This window comes from Camelus bactrianus, chromosome 6 (genome assembly GCF_048773025.1).
Source record: "Camelus bactrianus isolate YW-2024 breed Bactrian camel chromosome 6, ASM4877302v1, whole genome shotgun sequence".
In the NCBI taxonomy this organism is placed as follows: Eukaryota; Metazoa; Chordata; class Mammalia; order Artiodactyla; family Camelidae; genus Camelus; species Camelus bactrianus.
The window spans coordinates 82,235,401-82,259,241 of NC_133544.1; the positions used below are offsets into that span (position 1 = coordinate 82,235,401).

Sequence of the window (23,841 nt, forward strand, 5' to 3'; positions counted from 1 at the left end):
ATATGGTTTGATGTGTCTTAAAATACTAACAGAGCCTGCCTTCAGATTAGTGTCCGTGCCCAGTCAAGGGCCTGTGGTTGGGGGGTGGGGTGGGGGGATGCTTACCACAGAACATCTAATACAGTATTTTCATTTTAAAAATGAAGAACCTGGGGTGTGGCATCCCAAGTTGCACACAGACATGGTGGACATTCTACATCTTTAGTAGTATATGTCCTCCAAAGGTTCTATACTCTTATACCTCAATAAAAAGCCAGTGACAGTACCTTAGCTTCTTCCTGGTAAGAAATGAGGAAAGGTCCAAGAGTTAGGCAGCGTTCAAGGAAAACCAAGACCTGAATTGGTGAGAGAAAATGAAGGGCACTGCTAATCTAGGTGAACTTGGGACACCTTTCCATTATCTGTCTCTGGATGACAGTTAAACATTTCATATAGCCATGTTCCAATGACTGCTCCTTTCCCTTCAAAAGCCTGTCCTCTGTCAAGATGACTCATGTTCCATAATTGCCCCGTCCCCTCTGCCTTATCCCCAGTCTATCCATAGGATGCCTAGAGCTAGAGCTTTGGGACAACACCAACTGAGACTGATGCCAGAAACAGAATAAGTATTCATCTAAATATTTTTTTGGTCTCTTTTTTATGTCATGGTAGCTTATGAAAGCTTTAGGCTCCAGGGACACTCAGAGAACTTATGCTGATGGCAGATGCTCGATGAACTACAGGGGCCGAAGGAACTGCACACCTGAGCTTTAAATATAGGGAGCTTCCTAGAAGGATCAGAGTAGCTTCCTGATCACTGATCATCCTCCTGCTCTTGTCCACTGAAATGTTTGGCTAGGTTGTGAAAAAAAAAAAGGCTAATGAATAATGTGATTTTACTATTGCATACCAAATCCAGTAATGCCTGTCACAATACAGGTACATAATGCTTACTCATGCATATTATGTGATGAGAGACTCAAAACTGTGATAGCTATTGCATACCATGAATATGTAATTACTATATACCATATGGTATTTGGAATAAATTGGAAGAAATACCATATAATTCTAGACATCATGATACTGATGAATCATGCTTATTAATATCTACCATATCCTGAGATTCAATTATGTTGAATGTTTCATTGAAATGTTTCTATTAACATTGCTAAAACTATATTTACTATTAGATATGATATCTACTAACATATACTCTTCTAGATCACCATGGTTCATAAGTGAACCATGCTTATCATGTAGATATTATGATGGGAAAAACTGTATTAGTTATTCATGGACAATTTCACATCACTCAGTTTATTTCATTTTAATTGTGTCACACATTTTATTTGATACCATAGCTTCCAAGATGTGGATAATGTTGTAGAAGGAGCTGTGAATCTGAAATGAGAAGGCCCAAATTTCTGATCCGATTATGACAGTTACTATAAATGCAACTTTTGACAGGTCACATACTACTCTGGGACTTCATATCCTGCCAGATAAAACAAAGTCTTTGATGCCAAGAGAGGCTAGAATGAAAGCTGTCAGTCACAGAACTTGCATGGAATTTGCTTCTGTCCATACCTATAAAAATCAGGAAGATATTGGAGGATATTCTCAGACTTGTAATATATCCAGACTATGGTATATCCTTCAGAATGGGCAGTTTGTCCTTATGTACCCACGGGATTATGGCTGCCCTCTCACCCTGGGATGATTATCATCTCTAAGGAGCTACCCACAACTGTGATTTAGAGTATCCCCTATCTACTAGACATATTCTATATACTGTATACAGAATATTCTATAACAACCTGGATCAACATTCTTTCTTAAAAATATACTGGGATTTATGCAACTTCAATTAACATGTCTAATTATTAGATTTATATATCATGACCATATTTTTTAACTTAAATTTTGGAATTTTTTTGACATATTTGTCACTATAAATGCATAATGCAAGAATAACTAATATGAGTATTATTAAAAATAAGACAAAGCAGAAATAGCAGGATAAAACATATTAACTATAGTAAGCAGGATACTCAGAGCCACAAAGCCAAAAATGAATACAGAATGGCACATACTCAATTGGAAACAAACTCAAAATATACACTTTATGCTCAGAGCGAAATCAATACTCAGCAAAATGATACAACTTATATAAACGTATAATAATGTTTTCATAGTATTGGCATACAGTAGGCACTAAAACTATGCTAATAGGATTGAAATAGATTCTATATATTTTAAAAATATACACTATGGGAAGTAAAATTTATGATAATTTCTGACTGTCAATACTTGAGTCTCTCTAGCACATAAATATAGTAGATAAATTTTGTAGATAGGTAGTAGGCATAGAATTCTTCCCAATAAAATATAAAATCTGTAGGCACTATTTTATATAACTTCGTGGTTTTAATATTGAGCTAGAATTAAAAGCAGTGTAGCTATAAAGCTGTCTTCCAAATGCATGTATAGTTTTCCTGAAAAGACAGATATGCAAAGTATTACGCTCTTATGAAGGAATGTGCAGAGATTAAAATAAGGTTTAAAAATCCATTGGCTAGGAAAAGACAGTCACCTCTGGGCCATATACTTATTACTAGAAGTAGTACTGTGCCATAGCAAGGTAAAAAGTTTAATGCTTTTCTACCTACACCTTGAAACAGCAAAGTATTGTACAATAACACAGAGCATTATGGAGACTCATAAGAGCCCCCGTGGCCTGCTTGTGGTTTCAGTGTCCAGATTTTCTGGTATAAAAGCAATTTCGCAACACTTAGGCTCACACTAGCCTTTTGTGTCTTTGCATCATCTCCTAGAAAAGCAACACTTCTCCCCGGAGGCCTGGATGTCAAGATTTTTAACCACTGGTGTTAGATTATAAAAACCAATGACCTTCAGTGCTGCTTCAGAAACATTCAAATTAGCAACCCCAAAATTTGCTGTTGCTTTCCCAGCATTTCTTTCTTTTTTAAAAAATTATTTTATTACTTATTATTTTATTTTTGTGGGAGGAGGTAATTAACTTTATTTATTTTTGGAGGAGGTACTGGGGATTGAACCCAGGACCTTGTATATGCTAAGCATGTGCTCTACCACTTGAGCTATACCCTCCTCCCCTCCCAGCATTTATTTCTATGTTGGGTATATTTCATGTGTGAGAAGCAAAAGAGATAATCTCTAGACAAACTCATTCTTCTGCAAAATTAACTCATTCTTACCCTCATTTTTACATCCTTACAGTTACCCCCCCTTCAATATCTGAAATAGGATTTTGCTGTTTTACAAAATCATTCTATTACCATCTAGTGTTCCTAAAATACATTAAAAATGGATTCAAGTTAACATGATTCAACTAACTGCTTAAATGAACAGCTTTATAAGGACTGTGAGGATTGGTTAATGAAGAATTTCTACGGACACTTGCAAGAGCCACTGTTTTTCCTGAAGGCCCCAGGAATTCTCATCGCCATCTTACGCACGAGGGAAATAATCAACAAGTTAAACCTATCTTCCAGGATTATTGATCTCATCAAATGAGAAGAGAACTTTGAAGCTTAAACTTCATACAGAGCAAATAATAAACGTTTTGGTAATATCTGCTCTGCTGCTAGCATTTTACACAAGGTCATAGAATCATAGAACCTTAAAGGTCCATTAGTCCAAACATATCCAAACCACATTAAAATTTATTTGAAGGTCAAATGAGCAACTACAAAAGATCTTTAGTTAGAGCAATTCAGGATAAATGTTCTTTGAATTCTTTTCCTTCAGAATTTATTCTCCCATTGAGAAATTCTTTGGGTACTGGGGAAAAAAGTCCCACGTTTAATAGAGACTCTTCAGCGTGATTGCTAATCTGCTGAAAAAGTCAACATATACAAATATTTGATTATTGCAGAGGCATTTAGAATAGCTATTCAGTCATTTATTAAATATTTATTGACTGGCTTCTGTGCAAGGAATGAGTGAGACAAAGTCCCTGCTCTCAGCAAGCTTCTATAACAGTGAGAAGACAGAAGAGAAGCAAGCAAAAAAGCAAATGGTATAATTTCCATTAAAAGGAAACAGGACAAAGAAAATCAAATGGGTAATGTGATGGTGACTAGAGCACGGGGGAAGGGAAGGTGCAGTGTCCATGTTAGAAGGAGTGATCAGGGAAGACTTCTCTGAAGAGTTGGCTTTTGAGCAAAGACCTAAATGATGAATGGAAAAATGAGAATTCCAGCCTGAGAGAAGAGTAAGGTTCTGCAGCAGACATAAAAAGTTCAATGTGCCAACTTGGGAGAATGATGAGGGAAGGGATTAGGTAGGCCATGGTTTTAATAATGGTCCCAACTGTGTTTATTTGGTTTTGTTCTGAGTTAGCTTTCTTTGTTTTCCTGTAACCAAGAATAACCATTTGTAACTGGAGTGATCGCTATTCTTGTCCTGCAAATTTGACATTTACGAAGCTCACAGAGAAGAATAAAGTTCCAACAAATAGGCATCTCATCAACGCACAGATATTTCTGTACAATGTACACAACGACCCAGTTAGCTTTTAGGACACAAAAAACCCTTAAAAGAGGAAGAAGAACTTAAGTTGAACATTGAGGAAACCAGCTTTCTAGATCAGCCCACATAGGAAGCATTCTCAGGATAGAACATGATTTCTAATTACACCTACCAAATTCTTAAGCTTAGGGACCTTTACATCATGATACAATTTGAAATCAAATAATAGACATTTCTGCCACCAGCTTAAACCTCAGTGGGCAATAAGTTACCTGTAACAACATAAATACCCATCCCTCTGCTCCCCCTGTTCACAGCCTCTAACTTGGTGCATCCTTGTGTATGTTATTTTCTACTTTTCCCTCATTATTAGTCTCTGCATTAGTCCTATTAGTCCTAATGAAATACTCTGGAAGAAAACATTATGCAAAGACAGGAGTTCCTCCTTACCTGTACTCTCAGGTACAAGAGAATATGAGTATGAATATGAATAAACCACAACTGCCAGGAACTCTTCCAGTGCCTTCAAGAACATGAACTGTATCGTACCTGGACATACTGGTCTCTCCAACAGGAAATTAGTTTCAAAAGTGAAACATCAGCTTCAGGTAGATGGGATTCACTCTTACCTAGAAATACACAGAACACATTTATATCTTGAGACTGTTAAACACAGATGCAACCCAATGATTTTCAACTCTGGCTGCACAGTAGAATCACCCATGGAGCTTTCCCCACCCCGCCCTCCTACAAACACCAAAGTCCAGGTTCAATCTTGCAGTAATTCTGATTTAATAGGCCCCAGGGTGAGGATGGGGCAGGCATTAATATTTTCTAAAAGTACCTCGGATCATTTTCATACATAGCCAGATTCAGGAAACACTGACTAATTTATATGTATTTCTAACAATTATACTAATACATATTCACATCAAATGAAATTCATCTTTATACCTTAAACCCATCTCCATATTTTTGCCAACAAAATGCAATGACTAACATTCCCCCAAAAAACAGATCACTGAATTTTATAACTCCTTCCTCGTACAATTCCTGAAAATCTACCTTGCCATAAATCAATATCTATCACACAGAAAATCCTATAAAAGACTTCCTTTGATTCGTTCTTGCCCAGCCATACTACTCTGATCAATAGGTATAGCACTTATGTTTTAATTTAACTCATTTTGTTATGTATTGTTTCTTTTAAGTTTGCCCTCTTGAATGTCCTTTCTATCTATTTGCCCTAATGTTCACTGTGAAATTTTAAGAGTGAGCTATGGCTTGGTTTATTTAAATTGATCCATAAAGCGTCCGACAGTTCCCTACACAAAAAAGCACTTAATAAGTACCTTTTCATTAATTGAAAATGTACATATTATCATCCAAATGAAAAAATCGATGAATTAAGGCTTTCTGATGGCTAAAGTGTATTATCTAGGTGCCAGATCCAGGAGTGAGATAAGGAGGAATGATGAAAGCTTGTGCTGGAGGGAAAATTGCTATAATTGTCTATTTAAATTAATGTATTAATATATGTTTGAAATCCTGGCTCAACTATTTAAATTAGTATTATTCCAATATGCTTTCCACTGAATTACCATTTTATATATTAATATATATGTGTGTGTGTATTTATATATATCTCACATTAGTGATCAAGGGAGGTGTAATAGAAGGTATTGATATAATGCAAACTGAGAACATGAAAGAAATATATAGGAAACTTCTGACTCATTATTAATATTATTATTTTTTCCTGATGGAACATATGATGTGAATTTGAAATGACCAAGAACAGTGCATAAAACGTGCAAGTAAGACAGAGCACTATGAGTTTGAAGTCGTATTTTCCACTTCTTCATAAGCACAGCAGGTAAGAGAAAATTTCCTTTTGATCTCTTTCCTTTCTCCCTCTCTCGTTTTGTTGACCTTGTGACTCCACCATCAAAGCGAAGTATTGGTCTCAACTGTAACTACTTACTGGCATCACGGGGTACTTCACAGCACACTTTAATGTGATGTTAAAATTTTAATATGAGATGGAAATGAGAGCCAACTTTTCTTGGCAATGTCAGTGAGTTAAAAGAATTAATTACAACTTCAGGGGGAAAGATAAAAAGAAAACATCCAAGGCTTACCAATATACTTAGCCATCAATTCTGATGATGGAAGTGGGTATTGGTGCCTGTCAACCCTTCACAGAATGAGCACCTCAGAGTATTATTTTATTCCTCAGGCTTAGACTTTGTAGAATTAATAGCATGAAGTGAATTCCTCCTTTCCCTTCACCTCTTCCGATTATTAAAACGTAAAACCACGTTTCCTTAGTACCTAACTGAATTTTAAATGCTATAAAGGCTGCCTCTAAACATCAGGGAGACTGTTCAGTAATAACATTAGTTGCTCAGGCTGCTTTGGTTGGGACAGTCATAGGAAAAACTGGGACCTCCTTGGCTCTGGTTGGCAAATCCCCAGGTCTCTGCAGAAACCACTCATAATACACCTTAAATTCTAGTCTCTTCCCCAGTGTTATAAAAAATAAAAATTAGGGTAATAACCCCAATAAGGGCTACCACCTAAGGAGAAGGCAGGCAATCCAGACTGGGTCATAGGGAACATGACTTGTGATCATAAATGTGAGAAGTGGCCTGACATAGTGGAAAAAGCTAGGAGTTTGGAATTAGACAGAGTTGGGCTGGAACCCTGGCCCTTCAGTTTGCCAGCTGGTTGACTATAAGTGAGTCATCTAACTTCTCTGAACCCCAATTTTCCTAAGGGAAAAACAGAGATCTTCCTACCATATAGCATTGTTTCTATATTAGTTGAGATAACATCTAGTAAAGTCACTGGCATAATTCTTTGGTCATACTACGATGCTACTAATAAACTCTTACTTTAAAATATCCTGAATTTTCTTTTCAAGAGCCCCGAGAGAGCCACTTGCACTGTTGTTCAGGTCATCCCAATGTATTGATCATATACTGCACAACTTTGGGAGCAACATACACATCAAGTCTGGAATATTATTCCCATTTTACAAATGTCGTAAAAATGGCTTTTAAAGGAATAAAAGATACATTCAAAGCTACGTAAGTAGTAAGTGGCAGAACTGGATCTTGAGCCTCAGCGGTTTATCTCCAAAACCGTTGTTCTATTTTCTATTCATCCATTAATCCAAAAGTATTTGCTTAATTCCTTGCAGGTATTGTTCTAGGAACTGGGGACACAATGGTGAATAAAACTGTCCTTAAAAAAACAATAACCTCCCTGGAGCTTACATTTGAGTAGCAGGAGGTAGAGGGCAAATGAAAAAAATGATATATACAGTATGTCAGATAGTGTAAAGGATTATGTAAACAGTAAAACAGGGAAGGGGGTAAGGTGTACTGGGCAGAAGGGAGGGTGGCCTCACTGATAGAATGGCATTTGAGGAGGAAATGAAGGATGGAGGATGGAGGGGAGGAGCAGCAGGTTGACTTCCGCAGAACCTGGAGAAAGGGCATTTCAAGCAGAGGGAACAACCAGTGCAAAGACCCTAAACCTTGCCTGCGTGCTTGGGTAAGAGTTAAGAAGGCCAGTGTAGATGGAACCAGTGAAGCAGGGGATGAGTTCAAAGAGATGAGGTCAGGTGGGGGTGTGTGTGCGATGACATGGGTAGAGCAGCCTGGTTATACAGGGCCTTGTGAGCTACCCTAAGGGCTATAGATCTTATTCAGGGTGAAAAAGAAGCCACTGAAAGGTTTTTAGTAGTAGCATGAGGTTCTGACTTAGTTTCAAGTAGATTACTCTGGCTGTTTTGTTGGGAACAGAATGTAAGAAACAAAAATAGGAGCAGAGGTGTAGTTAAGAGGCTTCTGTGTCCAGGAAAAAGGGGATAAAGGCTCACCAGGGGGTTAGCTGTGTAGGTGCTGGAGAAGGAGTCAGAATCTGGGATATATTCTGAAGGTAGAACCAATGTAATTACTAAAAGATTAGATGTGGCATATGAGAAAAAGGGGAAAGTCAAAATAACATTAAAGTTCTTGGTCTGAATAACTGGAAGGCTAGAATCGCCGTTTACTGACACGTCAAAAATTTGGAGAAGCAGGTTTTGGAAAGGTATTTACCATTTGGTGTCAAAAGAAAATCTAAACACCAAGCTTGTTACCAAGAAGAATTCAGGGACCATTATATAACCTTCTGAAATAGCTGTAAAATCCCCTAATTAATAATCAGTTATTTGGTAATAAAGATATTGAGGTGGTAAACGTCCCCATAAATTACATGTGACCTTAATTTAGTATTAATTACATTATGGCCCTAAGCTAATTAAATATTTAATTTAATTAAATGTTTCCTTTGCTTAAAAATTTCATTCAGACTTTCAGGTATTTCAAAGATAATTTGATGAAATCCACCATATTTCATGTCTTATAAGGTATTTATTTTAATAATAAAATTTTTTATATATTTCAAATATGGACATACATAATACAAAACTCTAACCATGAGAAATGCAGATTAAATCAAACAATAAATATGCACACTTCTCATCCCAAACTGTGGAGTGCTAGCCTATTATAGCACTTTTATTTCATAGAAGAAAAAAATTAGACTGTATCTGTAACTCCTTTACCATTTCGTAAATAACCGTAGAAGCTTGAAATATTCGAAATATCATTCCCAGGACTTTTCATCTTGTTGTGCACAGACTCCACTTTGAAAGAACTGTTGAAAAAAGATTTAAAGGGTATTATTAAAGATGTATAAAAATATTTTGAGTAATAAATTGAAGGTATAAGTGCATGACCACTTCAAATTTGGGAGCTGAACACATTACAGCAATGCCTTTGACATTAATCTCTTTCGTGAATCTTGTCTCCCCACTTTGGCTTACCTAAAACCCTAATCCCAATTGAATTGTGAATCTTAGTTTACTAGAATCATCTTGTGAAACACTTACTGGAGGAGCCTTGCTACTTTAGGTCATATGATCTGTGGCTAATGCAATAAATTTTTGAATCCTATTATGTTTATATCTGCCAAAAAATTATCCCCAGGTTCTATCAGGACTTGATGAAGGGAGGCTTTTCCCTAGTCCACAAATTCAATGAGAGGAAATTTCAGATACTGTCCAAGGATATTCTCATAGGCAGATAGCTCTTAAAATTTAGTTACGTCATGCACTCACTTGTCAAGCGTACAAAGATTTCTCGACCTTCACAACCACAGTGAAATGTTAGGAGAATGGCCAATTTTGTTGGAAGGGTTTGGTGTGACAAATCCAATACACATTATTTTGACTTCCTGAAAAATGACACACATTCTCCAACAGCAGATCAAATCTGAAACAACTTATTTAGGGAAGCAGTCTCTAATCCTGAAACCTCCATTCAATAATTTGTTTTGATAAAAAGTTTTGTAAAGATTTAACTAAGTGTGTGGCAATGATTTTAAGGCCATTTAATGGTAGGCATTCTGAAAGCCCTTAATCTCCCCCAAAGGGTACCGGATATACCCTCCATATCCTTTGTTCTAAATCAGGAACAAACTAAGAAGGAAAACCTCTGGGGACAATAACTAAGTCCCTTATATGCTCTATGGGATCATGATCAGGCTAACAAATTTAATTTGTTAGGTAGCCCAGGTTTTTAAGAATTTGAAGAAATCTTGATGATCACCTATTCTATTCACCTCATTTTGTACATGAGGAAAAGCAAGGCCCAGCAGGGCTAAGTGACTAGTCTACAGTCATGTGGCTAAACAACAACAGGATTTATTCTCAGGCTTTCAGGCTCCACTGACAACACTTTTTTTTTAATTGAAGTATAGTCAGTTACAATGTGTCAATTTCTGGTGTACAACACAATGTCCCAGTAACACATATATACACCTATATGCTTTTTCATTAAAGGTTATTACAAGATATTGAATATAGTTCCCTGTACTAAACAGAAGAAATTTGTTTTTCAATCTATTTTTATAACAAGATATTGAATACAGTTCCCTGTGCTATACAGAAGAAATTTGATTTTTTTAATCTATTTTTATATCTTACTTTAGGTGTTATTTAATTTTCTTAGTACTAGGAAGAAAAGTGAAAGAAGCCTATCTGAAATTAAAATACATATTTATCTTATATATAAATATAAATTATAAATGTGGATTTATATATTATATAAATATATACATATGTATTTTAAGTGAATAGAAGGAAAAAATAGAGGAAAATAGAGGAAAGTGTATGAATCACATAAATTCATTAGTCTGTTTTGTCATGAGTAGAGCCACCAAACAGAAAATGGAAAGCCCTGTAATGGAAGGAAGCATAACACTGAATCTACATAATCCATAGGACTTGCTACCAGGCTGTAGGATCACTGAGAGCAGGAAAATTATTATAATAGTACTTGGCACAGATATTGGCTGAACTGAGCTCATATCAATAAACAGAAATGTCAAGGACCGTTTACCACCATGCAACGAGCAGTTCAAATAGTACTTCTTCTATAAAGGCTTTCTGATTGTTTCGTCTCACACTGATTATTCTCTTTGCTCTGACACCTGTAACACTTATACTATAAATGTTTCTTTTTGTCCCTTTACCCTAATTCAATGTTTCCTACTTATTTCATGTGCATTATCTTTATCACTTGAACGAGTTCCTACCCAAATGAGAAATTTATTTTTATTTCCTCTGTAAGTTAGTGCTAAGGACATATTTAGTAAGCACTTGGTGGACTGAATTCAATCCTCTGATATCAGACTATGAAAAACTACACTGAATTTTAGCAGTGGGAGAAGGCAAACACACAGTCAAGGTTAGCAATCAGGCTTTGGAATTATACTGACAGTCAGCCTTGAATCAGCTTGTAAGGAGCTGAACTAATCTTGGGGTTGATATTTCCTCTTTATAAGCCTCAATATCCTCATCTATACAATGAGTGAAATAATCATAACCTAAACCCCAGCCCTTGCTGTGCTTAAGAAATGAAATCATACATGTAAAGGGCTTACATGGCGACTACTAGATATTTAACACTCGAAAAACAATAGCTATTATTACTAAACTGTACTTTCTATAAATGAATTAATGATAATACTTCTATTTTAATATGCCAATGTATAAATTAAATGGTGGGATTTAAGGTACAAAATTTTCAAATTTTTCCTTCCCTGATGAGAATATGAAATATATCATCATAGGTATTTACTTAAATGTTTTTTGTTCATACCTAATTCATAGAGAGAATAATAGATTTCAAGGTGTGTATGAATCTATCTATCTACCTATCTATTTAATCATTCAGCATCTGGCACTATGATTTTCCTTCTCATATAATGAGAGCATTGGATATTTGTTGGATGAATACATTTTAAAATATATAATTTATTGCCCAAATTATCCTTCAATCTCAAATAATTAAAAGAAAGATTTTCTTAAATATGTTGTGAGCTAAAGGAGTTGCTGCATATTTACTCTTCATCAGAAGGCAGTAAGGAAGGAAAGAAGGAAGGAAGGAAGGAAAGGAGGGAGAGAGGCTAGAGAGCCAAATATAACCAATAATAATTTTTTAATGTCCAAAATAAAAATAGTCAAAATCTCTAGGCATGTCTTACCTGTCAATTCCACATGCCAGTTCTAAAGGCATGTTAACTAACTTATTAACTAAAAATAGTTTGCTCAATAAGTAAACTATCATGTTTGACTCTTGCAAAGAATCAGAATTATTTTCCAGTCCTCTTGGCATCCCAGCCTGATTTGGAAGAGTGGAAGTGTATTTACTTGACAAGTCCAAAACTTTTCTGGAAAATAAATTCACTTTTGAATAGTCTTTTTTCACTTCAGCATTGCATAAATCCCAACCTGGCAGCATCAATGAGAAGTGATCTTCATTTGAAGCAAGTCCTAAAGAAACAGGACCCTGAAGCTTTAAAATATTGAGATGCTTAATACAGAGATTATCTAATTCTTTATCCACTCCCCATGGTAAAAGGCAAGATAGGAGCAATTTAGCTGTGTCTATTGTGAGGTTGGCATCGACTTTTCTTGATTGCTTAGGCTGCATCTTTTTGGAGCTCTTTATTTTCTTCTGCCTTTTAATGCCATCATTTTCTTCTGATAATTTGATGGTATTGTCTCCTTGGGCTGGGCTTTCACTGACAGGCTGGGCTTGTGCCTCCACTGAGAGAGGACCACAGGCAGTTTTATTTCTTTTCAGTGTCAGTGTTTTCTTCTCTACTGTGCTTTTGGCTCTTCTCAGGATCTCACTGCCATAGAATGAACTGGAAGGGTCCACGTCACAGATTGGAGTCGGCAGCAAAAGTTCAACAAGGTTTTCCAGATCAAATAGAAGGATATGAAATCCAATGTTACTCCATTTTGTCTTCACAGGCAAGACATTAAAAGGTCCTGAGAAGGACTTGGTATCAGCAACCTAAGGGAAATAAAAAAAAATTATGTGTCAAAGTTCTTATTTTAAGTGACTTTATTATAAAGGTTCCATGATATTAAAATGGCATAAAAAGAAATTATCAAGTAGCAGTACAAATAAGCAAATCATTTCAATTTTTTGCCTTAGCTAAAAATTCCACTCTAAATTAAACATTCTATATTCTAATATTTTTGAAAACTTTTTTCCTTTCATATTTCCTCTAAAATAATATGAATTAGGCTATGGAGTAACATAGCATCAGATTAATGTCCTTTCAGATACACTTTCATATCTTCCTATCAATATACCCATGAAAATATACAACAGGGAAAAAGTGGGTATGAAAATTAAGGACAAGAGTTAGAACACCTGCAAAAATTTAGGAAGTCTTTTAACAAAAAGGGTCTGTCCAAATTTGTTTAAAATGTTAAATAATTGGAAGTAACCTAAATGTTAACCAGTATCAAATTGCTTTTGCTTTTTTTTTTTCAAAGGCTTATCTTGTGGACTTGCATTTGTTCTTTCTCTAAGAAGCTTTTGCCCTAAATACTGGCACAGTGGGCTTCCATACTGCAGTTAATGTTCCTGCTCATTTAGGAGGCCTTCCTTTAGTACCCTATGCCCTCATGCCAACCCATTACTCTCTAGCCTCTTCCTTGCTTTTTTTTTCTTCATAGTACTAATTATTACCTTATACTATATGAAATGTTTATTTGTTTACTGTATATTTTCCCCAATATCATTCAGACTCCACCTTTGCGGGAGTGTTGTGTATCACTTTGTTCCCAATGCCTATAAAATAACGCTACTATGCAGCATTATTAAGTGGCTCAATAAATATTTGTTGAATGAACAATTAGTGTATATACATATACACAATGGAATATCATTCAAATATTCTAAATGGTGGTGTACAATGATATTTATTGGGAAAAATGTGTTCTATTAAGCAGAAAAAAAATCCTGTTGTAAAACTATGTCTGTGTGAATATACAGATTTTAAAGATTGATATATACGTATATGTACACATATAAATATATATATATTAATATAGAATATAACATGTGTTACATATATTCACTATACATAGTAATATAAATATTTATGTGTATATAGTCACAAGACATTTATCAAAATGTTGACAACAGTTAATTGGAAAGAGGGTATTAAAATATGTTTATTTATATCTTATAGGTTTTTTTAAATCTAATTTTTTGGAACTTTTTCCTGTGATGATATATTTAATTTGCAATTATAAAAAAAGAAAATTAAAAAATAAACAGTTTAAAAATTAAAAAAACAAAATAGGGACAAGCTTAAAAAGCACTTTTTTTAACCAATAAGATAAGGGTTAGTATAACTATTAATAAATAATTTTTGCAAATCAAAAATAAAAAGCACTATACACACTGAAAAATGGGCAAATAGCATCAATAGCAATTCACAAATAAAAACATTCAAATTAAAATATATAAAAAAGTGTTTACTACCAGTGGTAATCAAAAAGTAAAATTAAGGTAAAAATACCATTCGCTACCTATTAATTTAGCAAAGAGAGTTTCTTACATTATTTTATTATGTAATGTTTAGTACATACAAAATAATACATACACTATACATTTATTCCTTCTAGGATTATCAATGTTGTATACCAAGAAACATGGACAAAATTATATAGCATCTTTATCCATAATTGCCCCAAGCTAGAAGCAACCTACATGTCTATCAACAGTTGAAAGCATAGAGGCATTACAATGTATTCAGGCAAAAGAAAAATAAACATTGAAAATGAAAGAACTATAGACATTCAACAACCACATAGCTTGGATGAGGGCAATATAAGGACAAGTACAGGAAACTATGAAGGTCTGAAGTCCTCACTCAGGCTGGAGGATTCACTAAGCAGGAGTGACAACCAACTGAGATCTGAAAAGTTAAGGAGAGATGAACTAAAGAAAAGTGGGAGGCCAAGTATTCCAGGCAAAAGGAAGAACATGCGAAGACTCCTGGGGTGATGTCTGGACAAGGAATGAGAAGGTATACAGGGACCATGTGCTGTAAAGATGGCTACAGAGTAGAATATGGGAGTGTAGAATGAGCCACACAGGGCAGGAGCTAGATTACACTGAAGCCTTGCAAACTCTGTGGAGTTTCAAATGTATTCAAAGAGCAGTTACGACCCTTGAAGGGGTACTTAAGCAAGGAAATCCCCTATACACAAACTAAAGCCATGGTTTCTTTCAAATTAGGGGTTTATGAAGCAGGCTGAAGACAGGGTTCTACCCTCCTGTGCCCTTCCACTTCAAAGCTCTAATTAATCTTCCTTGGCCACAACATCTAGACCTCCTCAATTACTGGGCCAGTCAAAATCATAGCAATGGTTCTAGCAATATACATATTCCCTGATCTGGTCTCATCTTCTTATTTTTGTGACCCACACCAGCCCAATAGGCCCATTGTACTGCCATAAACAAAAATCCTAAATTTCTGTTCCTAAATATGGCCACCTTAAGCCTCAGGAGCAACTGGATGCTTTATAATATTTTTAAATCATAAATGTTATCCCACATTTACTTACCATACAACAAAGTTGGTTTCCATTTGGACACAAGTTCATTAGATGATAAGTATAAACCATTGTTATATTTTAATGTACTATAGTGATTAAATATTATAATTCTAGCCTGTCATCATTGTTAGAACACTTAAAAATCTTTCAAGAAATAGTGAGTACACTTTTAAAGTCATGTCACTAAAGGATTTTAAAAATAACATTTACCATTACTTTGTACACAAGTAATACAAAATGACAATACCTATAACAGTAATTCCTGAGTTTTAACATATCATAAGCTGTGCATACACAAAATTTAGTGATGTGTAGCAAAGGCTATAGTAAGTTTTAACCTTATTTGTATTTGCATGTTACCTACATGCAATATATTCCTTAGACAAGAATTCTATTAAAAGTAACCTGCTAAATCATGACTGAATGACGTTGTCCAAAAATGTAAATATAATTATATTACTTTTAGAATGATAAGGTGTATGTAAACCATCATTATATTAGAAGCGTTTTAGAAACATTTACCAATCTGGTTGCAATAAAAAAAGTCTAGAACAAGTAATGAAATACAAAAGTATTTCATCCAATCTATAGAACTGCAAAAATGTGAGGGCTAAACATAAAGTTTAAGTTATTAGTTCACATCTTGTTTATAGAATGCTCTCTGATTGCCTGGCAGATAATTCCCCAAAATGTGCTGTGCAGGCTTTGCATACATAGGGAAGGTGCCGGTATTTTCCCTAACATCACTTCACATTTAGTCCTACTCTCTGAAGTTCCAGGTTGAGGCAAGAGAGGAGGTGTGGTTTACAATCAGAGCAGCAAGACGGTGGTACTAAAGCACAATGGTCCATACCAACCTCTGAACTTTGTGAGGCTGGGGAGTAAAATGCTACTGATATATCTACATGTGAATGCTCTAAACAGCAGGTGGGGAGTGGAAAGACGCACACAGAGCTGAGCTCTTTGTCTGAAGTACACAGATTGAGGGAAAAGCTACTGAGTTAGAAAGTTTGCAAGTAGAATGGCCAGCGGGCAGAAATTATTCTTCTACTGCAGAATAAATGACAAGTAAAACTAAAGTCAGCAACACAAAATTCAAACTCTCAACAACCCAGTATACATATAAAAAAGAAAACCAAAAAGGCCCAAAAGTTTGGAGGAAAAGAGTGTAATATGTGTGAAGGTATAAATCAAACAGCTTTATTTTTTAAAAAAACCTGTTCATGTATTTATCTTTTTATTTACTCTGCTGTGCTGTTTGTGCTTCTTCCTTTTCAATCTGATTCGGAAAGACAGAATGGTTAAACAAGACTTTTTTTACCCCCTGCCTTTGAAAGTGGAAATACACTGTCTAACAACATGTTCTGATAAAACTTCTCCCTGAAAACATACTGGATCCCCTGCTGAGTTTGTTATAAAAGAATTTGACCTGCTCAACCTACCACAGCTACAAAATACATTTGGTAAAACTGACGTTTAAAACTACTCTCATCTTCTCACTCTTGTGATTCTGTGCAACAAGACCTAATACAAATATTCAAACACAAAGTAAGAAAACATATAGGTAATAGCTGCCAAATATTTTAAATATTTAGTTATGTTAGAGCAAGAAGAATTTAGAAATGGTCTAATCTGACCCCTTCCTGTTAAACAAGGGAGAATAAAGGACAGAGAAGTTATGTGACTTTTTCAAAATTACCCATTTGGTAAACAGCCAAGTCAGGATTCTTAAGTCTGTTTTTTCTGTCTGTTCTTCAGATGATATTACCAACTTAAATTTTTCAAAGAATGGAATAATGTTTCTTACTTATTATTTCAAAGATATACAAAGGGTCCTCATTAGCTAAGCATTCATTTTATGAAACACCATATTCACTGAGATGCATAAGGAAGAAAAAAATCATCCTTATGTAAAAATATTTACTTACGAGCCATTCATTTAAAAAATTAGTACCCTTTCTAACATAAAGGCTCATCTCCATTCATTAGTCAGGCCCTGACTGATTATCAAATAATGCAATCAAATTGCCAAATAGATAGCAAGTACTATTAAAAATGAAGGATTACACTAAATCCAGACAGAGATGTCAGAGCTATCTGAGTCACACCCAATGCCACTGATAAATAAGGATCCAGCAGAGGAGAGCAGTTAGTAACTGAAGAACAGAAAATTAATTCAGATACTTCAAATGACAAATCTTGCAATATAAAGTGTATAAGAGACCTGTGAAATACTTGATTATCCTTTAGATACTTTTAAAATAACTCTTCATTATTCAATGTGAAATTCAGACATAAAGTAAAAGGTAACATACTGTGTACCATACAATTTAATGAAAAATATACAAAACATATAATTGTTCTAAAGTCATTTAAAGAATTGGTGTAGAATTGCAATCATAATCTAAATTTTGTTAAATATAATATAAACACACTTCAATAATTTTAATTTTATTTTTGAGTTAAAAATTAAAAAAAAAATTTTAATCTTTAAACAGCTAACTCAGCAGACTAACCCTGTGCTCTCCAATCCTCCTGACCACTGGTAGGCTGCATTCTACTTTCTGCTTTCCAATCACAGGAACTATGATACTTGCTTGTCAGTAATTTCATCTTTTTGTTCTCAATCTTCTTTTCCCAGGCTTCTAATTTTATTTACATAATTTAATAAGTTATGTAAAAGTGAAGGAACTCTCCATGTAAAACACAGTCCACTGAGAAAACAACTTTTAATAACCTGTGCAGAGGTTCAGAATGAGCCTCCCTCAAATGTGTCACTTTTGCATGAAGATTATTTTGAGCCAAAGGTCATCAAGATCCATAGGTTCAAGAGAAACTACTGCCCTTCCCTTAACTATCTAGAAGAAGTTAAATTGGGGATTTTTCCCAAAAAGGAGTTATTACCAGAGATAAATTTTATCTAAGTAGCTCCATCTATATGGAAGAGCAAACATGTAATTACCAATCACTTGCCCTTTGTCTTATTGTCTTGTGAACGACCTTCTTGTCCTTGAAAGCCCCAGACTCTTGTACATTTCTTAGCTCAGGATGTCATACATACCTCATTTTACCTTTCTGTCTCTGACTCTCTCATGAATGTGGGATTTCCATAAATACGAAATTAAATTCAATTTTCTCCTGTTAATCTGTCTCATGTCAATTTAATTCTTAGACCAGGCAGAAGAACGTAGAAGGATATTGGAAAGTTTTCTTCCTTCCTGACATCTGAATGACCCTTGGTGATGAGTCACTCTAAAAACTCCTAGCTAACTAGGTATGGATGAGGCCATGCAGCAGATCAGAAAATAATCCTAAAAATGTACAAAAATTTTACACTCTGGTTACTATGTAGATTTCTGAATTCTTTCTATTCTTTGAATAAACAAAAACTGAAGTCACAGTTGATACCTTACAAGTGTAGTTCATGGAAGAAAAAAAAAAGTATTCTAGATAATGTATCAAGGGAAACTATCAACATCAAAAGATCTGTGACCATGAAAGTTTTTCAAGTGAGGATGGCACAAATGATGGGGGAAAAATGTGATATCTGTGTATTGAGCACTATCACTGAGAAATTATAGATTAAACAATGGGGTACATTTTATAGTAAAGGTAACATAATCTCTCGAAGTAGAAAATTTTCCGAGAATCAAGTCTACAATGTAGAGGAATTTATAACCTAATATATAACAAGTTGTCTTTAAAACATATGCCCACAAAAAGCAGAGAATATGATACATGGATACAAAAAGAAATTACAGCAGCTCCCTGTACCTTTGCTATTAAACACTTCAGATAGCTACTTGTGTTTTATGATAAATTAACAAATCTTAGAGGTTTTGAAAGAGTAAGTTGACTTCTGGTCAATTTGGCAAAGTGTAGACTTTGAAGCAAATTATTTCTTACAAATGCATACCAATAATGGATGAAATATTTTTTAAAAGAAATTAAAAGGTTTAGACAAGAACAAAAACAAAATAATCATCTCTGAGGACCAAAATGGGACGGAAACACAAAGCGTTGCGTTAAGGTAAAGTAACAGGCTTTCTTAGCAACCAATCTATAAGAAGGTAGCTGGTCTTTAGAGCTCAGCTCTTGAGGTTAATGTCACTGTGAGGGTGGAAGACCTAGAACAATTTTGTAACTTGTAAGTGAATCAACCCATAAGTTAGTTCTCTAATTAGACAGAAATATACACAGTATCAGTGCAATCCAGTCCTCACTTTGGACTGAGGACCCTGAAAAAATAGACAGAGGCAACAATAAAACCAACAGAGAATGATCAGCTGAGTATTGAGGGAGGGAGAGAAAAATAAAATATACCAAAAAGAAAAAACACGAGAGAAAAAAATTCCTTTAAAAATGAGCCTATAAATCAAAATTCCAAAACATAGGAAATCTCATAGAAAGATAGCTAAAAAAATAAAAGCTGAGGCATATATTTATGTATAAATCAAGGCTTTAGAATAGACTGAAAAAGTCATCAAAGAGAAATTAAAGAAATAACATTCACAAATTCAACAAGGAGATATGAAAGAAAAAAAATTAAACATTTTTAGTAAATTTAGAGTTGTGCAGCCATCACCACAGCCCACTTTTAGAACATGTTCGTCACCTCGGAAAGATCCCTTGTGACCATTCACTGCCACTCCCTATCCCTGTCCCCACTCCAGGCAGTACTTTCTGTCATTACACATTTTCCTTTTCTGGATATTTTATACAAATGAAATCATTCAACATATGGACTTTCGCGTCTGGCTTCTTTCACTTAAGCATATTTTTTGAGACTTACTCATGCTATAGTTTGTATCAATATTACATTCTTTTTTATTGCTATATCCTTATTAGCTTTATATTGAAGAAATAATCTTATAACTGAAGAGAAATAAAAATGTTCTAACATGTCCATCTGAGACCTTCTTTATGCTAGTAACAACATTTCCTTTGCACAACATTTCTTTCCTTCCACATTTTCACCATTTGAGTCTAGGGATCTTTGTCATTTTAACCTGGCCTTTCACAGAACATCTTTACTTGTTACCTGACTCAAACCCGGCCTGCACAGCACTGCCAGAGTGATCTAGGTTTAAAAAAAAAGTGCCTTGAATATATTACTTTCAAAAAAGTAATTCTCAGATGCTCTAACATGCCTGTAGAATAAAGTCCATCTCCACTGGGTTGGCATAAACAGATCCCCTGTCAAGTCCTTTTCTCCCTTTCTTGTATAACTTGACTCCTCCTCCTTCTTTGTTTGGTCAGATTTCTCTACCTGATTCTTTTACAGGTTTGACTTATTTCCACATGTGCATCTTTGCCTCTGCTTATCACCTCAGCAGCCATCCTTCTCCTCAGGCTCTAGCCCACATCCTACCTCTTTAGTGCTACCTACCTCTTGTAGAGCTCCACTCCCATATTCACTGTCTCCTTTCTCAGCTCTTCAGTAATTATTCACTGCATCACTCTTTTAGCTTTACAAAATCAGACATTTTCATGTGTGAAAGTTTAATCTTCCTCTAAAGGTGAATGTAGCAACTTCAATCCAGGAACTGTATCTTCTGATGTGAGCTATTTGAGAGCAGAATTCATGCTGGGGTTTTTTTTTGTTTTTTTTTTTTTGTTTTTTGACTATTTCTTAAATCAATATTTTACAAATAGCTGTGTCCAAGAAAATTCTTGGAATAAAAGATTTTTTTATATCTCCTACACAACCAGAAAAATGAATGTATGAAATGGCACTAACTAATGAAAGCGATTTGTTTCCCTTTAACTCTAAGACAAAATGTAAATAAAGGTAAAATTTAACTTTACTATCATCACTTCACCAACAAAGAGCCAGGATATAAGATATGTAAACTTACCTAATATTAGATGGAGTCTTTTTTCAGCGGTGAGATTAAAAAAAAAATTCAATACCATAAGGAGAGGAGCTATCTAAAGGCAGCTCCATCACTGACACTTTTGCTAATGCCTTAGCAAAAAGTAAGAGACGCCAGGTCTAATTCCCAATTTAGCAGGGCTTTCCTTTCTCTCCAATCAGACAACAGGGGGTCACCCAAGAATGAAAAAACGACACAAAAAGAGCAATAACAAATTTCTGTTCCAATGCAACACAGCAAAGGCTTATGGAACATGGTTCTGGAAGTTAGGAAAAGTGACATTTAGTCACTGGTACTTAAACAAATGAAATATCCTTGTAGATTTGTAATCAGGATTTCATACTTCCTAATCACATTTTTTCTTTGGTACACATTATCACCAAATTACAAGGAAACATATTGAAAAGTCAGAATTTTTCTCTAAGTTTAAAAGATCAAGAAGGTATCATTTGTGCTCTAAAACATGCATATTAAAGCATGGTTACTGCAATACTAGCTTCCTCACTAAGAAAGTCTGCACCATCTCCTGACATCCCTGGACAGCAACATTCTCCCAGTGAACCAGGCTTAAATCTGGATATCACATTTTCCTTCTCTGAAGTCCTCTTTTTCTGCAATGCTTCTCACACCATGTTCCCTCCTTCACATTTTACTAATCATTCATTCATTCATCTATCTGTCAAACGTTTACTAAGCATCTGCTGTATGCCAGGTACTATGCCATATGTGGGAGACTCAGTGGTGGGCAAGACAAACACTGTCTCTGAAGCACGCAGCACCTTAGCCTCCTCTCCTAATTTCAGTCTGTGCTTGGTACTGCTGCGTGATTCTGCGGCTGTCAGTAGTTTGTCTTGGCTTTTCAGCTTTTTTGATTTCTCTGCCTCTGGGTATTTTCTCACGTTGAGAATGCCCTAGCACCCATCTATAGAATGTCTACCGCTAAAGAAAGCTCATTTCCCCCAAGAGATTTCCCTACACAAATCGTTTCTAATCTCCTCTTCCAGTTGTAACCTTGCCGCCTTTGAATTTTTCTTTTTAATGACACTTTTATTTCTTTTTCAACATTTACCTTTTGCCATCATCATACGTATAATTATCATTACTTTCACCCACTCCAATCTCTAAAAAGCTGAGCATGCCTCAAACTCAGTGCATTACCAGCAGGAATTTGTTCTGTTAAGAGTTTGTAAAATATAAGATCTTTTACAGAATACTTCATTGAGCCTAAAAGTGCCAGGTCAGTGGAGTCATGAAACCATTGAGGGCAAGTATACTGATTACAAGGCATTCTCCTTCTAGTAACTACTCAATAGTGAAACATATGATGAAGATGTTATTCCAGGTCTTTTTAAAAAATAACAAATAAAAGCCAGCACATTTAAAAAAATCATTATCAAGCACGTCTTTGTTTCTGTTAACTTGGGATTCAGCCGTTAGGTGTTAGTCCTGCACATTTCCATAAACCCATCTCTAACCTCTTTGTGACCTGAGGAATTCACTTAAGAAACTGTCGCCTAAGTGAAAAAGAAGTGCCTCACAACACTAGCCCACTTAAGCACCTAATTACAGGGTCAGTCAAGAATCAGTCTACTTCATAACAGATTGCCTTCATCAGCAGGTCCCTGTCTACCCAGGGCTTCAGTTAGGGTGCCCCCACTTTAGGGTCTTTGCATCTTAGATGTCACTGCCCTATGGACTATGACTCCTCAAAATCTTTTTGATGCAGAATTTGGGGTTGTTTGGAAAAGGACAAAATGTTTCCTAAGTGAGCCATTTCTCCATAGATTACAAATGAAAACCACTGTTTTCTATGCCTTCTCTGAACATACCTGTGCTGAAAATCACAGAACACTATTCAGGTTCTTTTAAAAGTTCTTTGAAATAGAATTTCAGGGTGAAAAGATACGTGCCTTAAAAATGTTGGTTAAATTGTTGGACTATGCTCCAGCAGGGTTGTTTCAAAACACACTTCAACCAGAAAAATGAGTAAGTTATTTTGTCATGTCATTAAAGAGTTCATCACTTCTTTTAGCATTTACTAATCTGATTATAAAAAATGTGCATTGATTTTTTTTAGTGAGGAAAACCTTTATGACTACTTGTATATTTTTCTATGATTTAAGTGTTGGTATTTGATCAATTTTCTATTTTACTATTTATCTTTTCCTCATCAATTAATAAGAGCCCCTTCATATGTAAAGAGATTAATCCTCTGTTGAATATATTGCAAATATTCTCTAGTAGCCTTAGACTTTAAATTTATAGGTCTTTGGGGTTTTTGCAATACAATTTAAAACATTTAAATAGTAAAACTATAATTTTTTCATGTATCTTTTGGGAATTTTGTCACTTGTAGGCCCTTCACAATTATTAAAAAAAATTATATATTTTCTTCTAGTAATATATCTTTCTATATTTAAAACTTTTATTCATCTGAAGTTACTATTTTGTATAGAGTAAGGATATTATTTTATATTTTATGAG

The 23,841-nt window shown here is 35.0% G+C and overlaps 1 protein-coding gene and 1 long non-coding RNA gene across 3 annotated transcripts in view; one reads left to right on the forward strand and one right to left on the reverse strand.

The window, feature by feature from the left end:
• LOC141577969 (uncharacterized) overlaps positions 1-23,841 on the forward strand; it is a 530,703-nt gene that overhangs the window by 475,197 nt on the left and 31,665 nt on the right. Inside the window, exon 7 of the long non-coding RNA XR_012507667.1 lies at positions 6,291-6,370. This is a non-coding gene — a long non-coding RNA (uncharacterized LOC141577969). The remainder of the gene's footprint in view (positions 1-6,290; positions 6,371-23,841) is intronic.
• WDR72 (WD repeat domain 72) overlaps positions 1-23,841 on the reverse strand; it is a 190,943-nt gene that overhangs the window by 73,253 nt on the left and 93,849 nt on the right. Inside the window, exons 15-18 of one of the 2 annotated variants that reach the window (XM_045506250.2) lie at positions 12,097-12,914; positions 9,113-9,204; positions 5,044-5,123; positions 267-335 (exon numbers count right to left, since the gene is read on the reverse strand). In XM_045506250.2, the coding sequence (XP_045362206.1) occupies positions 267-335; positions 5,044-5,123; positions 9,113-9,204; positions 12,097-12,914 (1,059 nt within the window). The remainder of the gene's footprint in view (positions 1-266; positions 336-5,043; positions 5,124-9,112; positions 9,205-12,096; positions 12,915-23,841) is intronic. The other variant, XM_045506253.2, reaches the window with a different exon arrangement.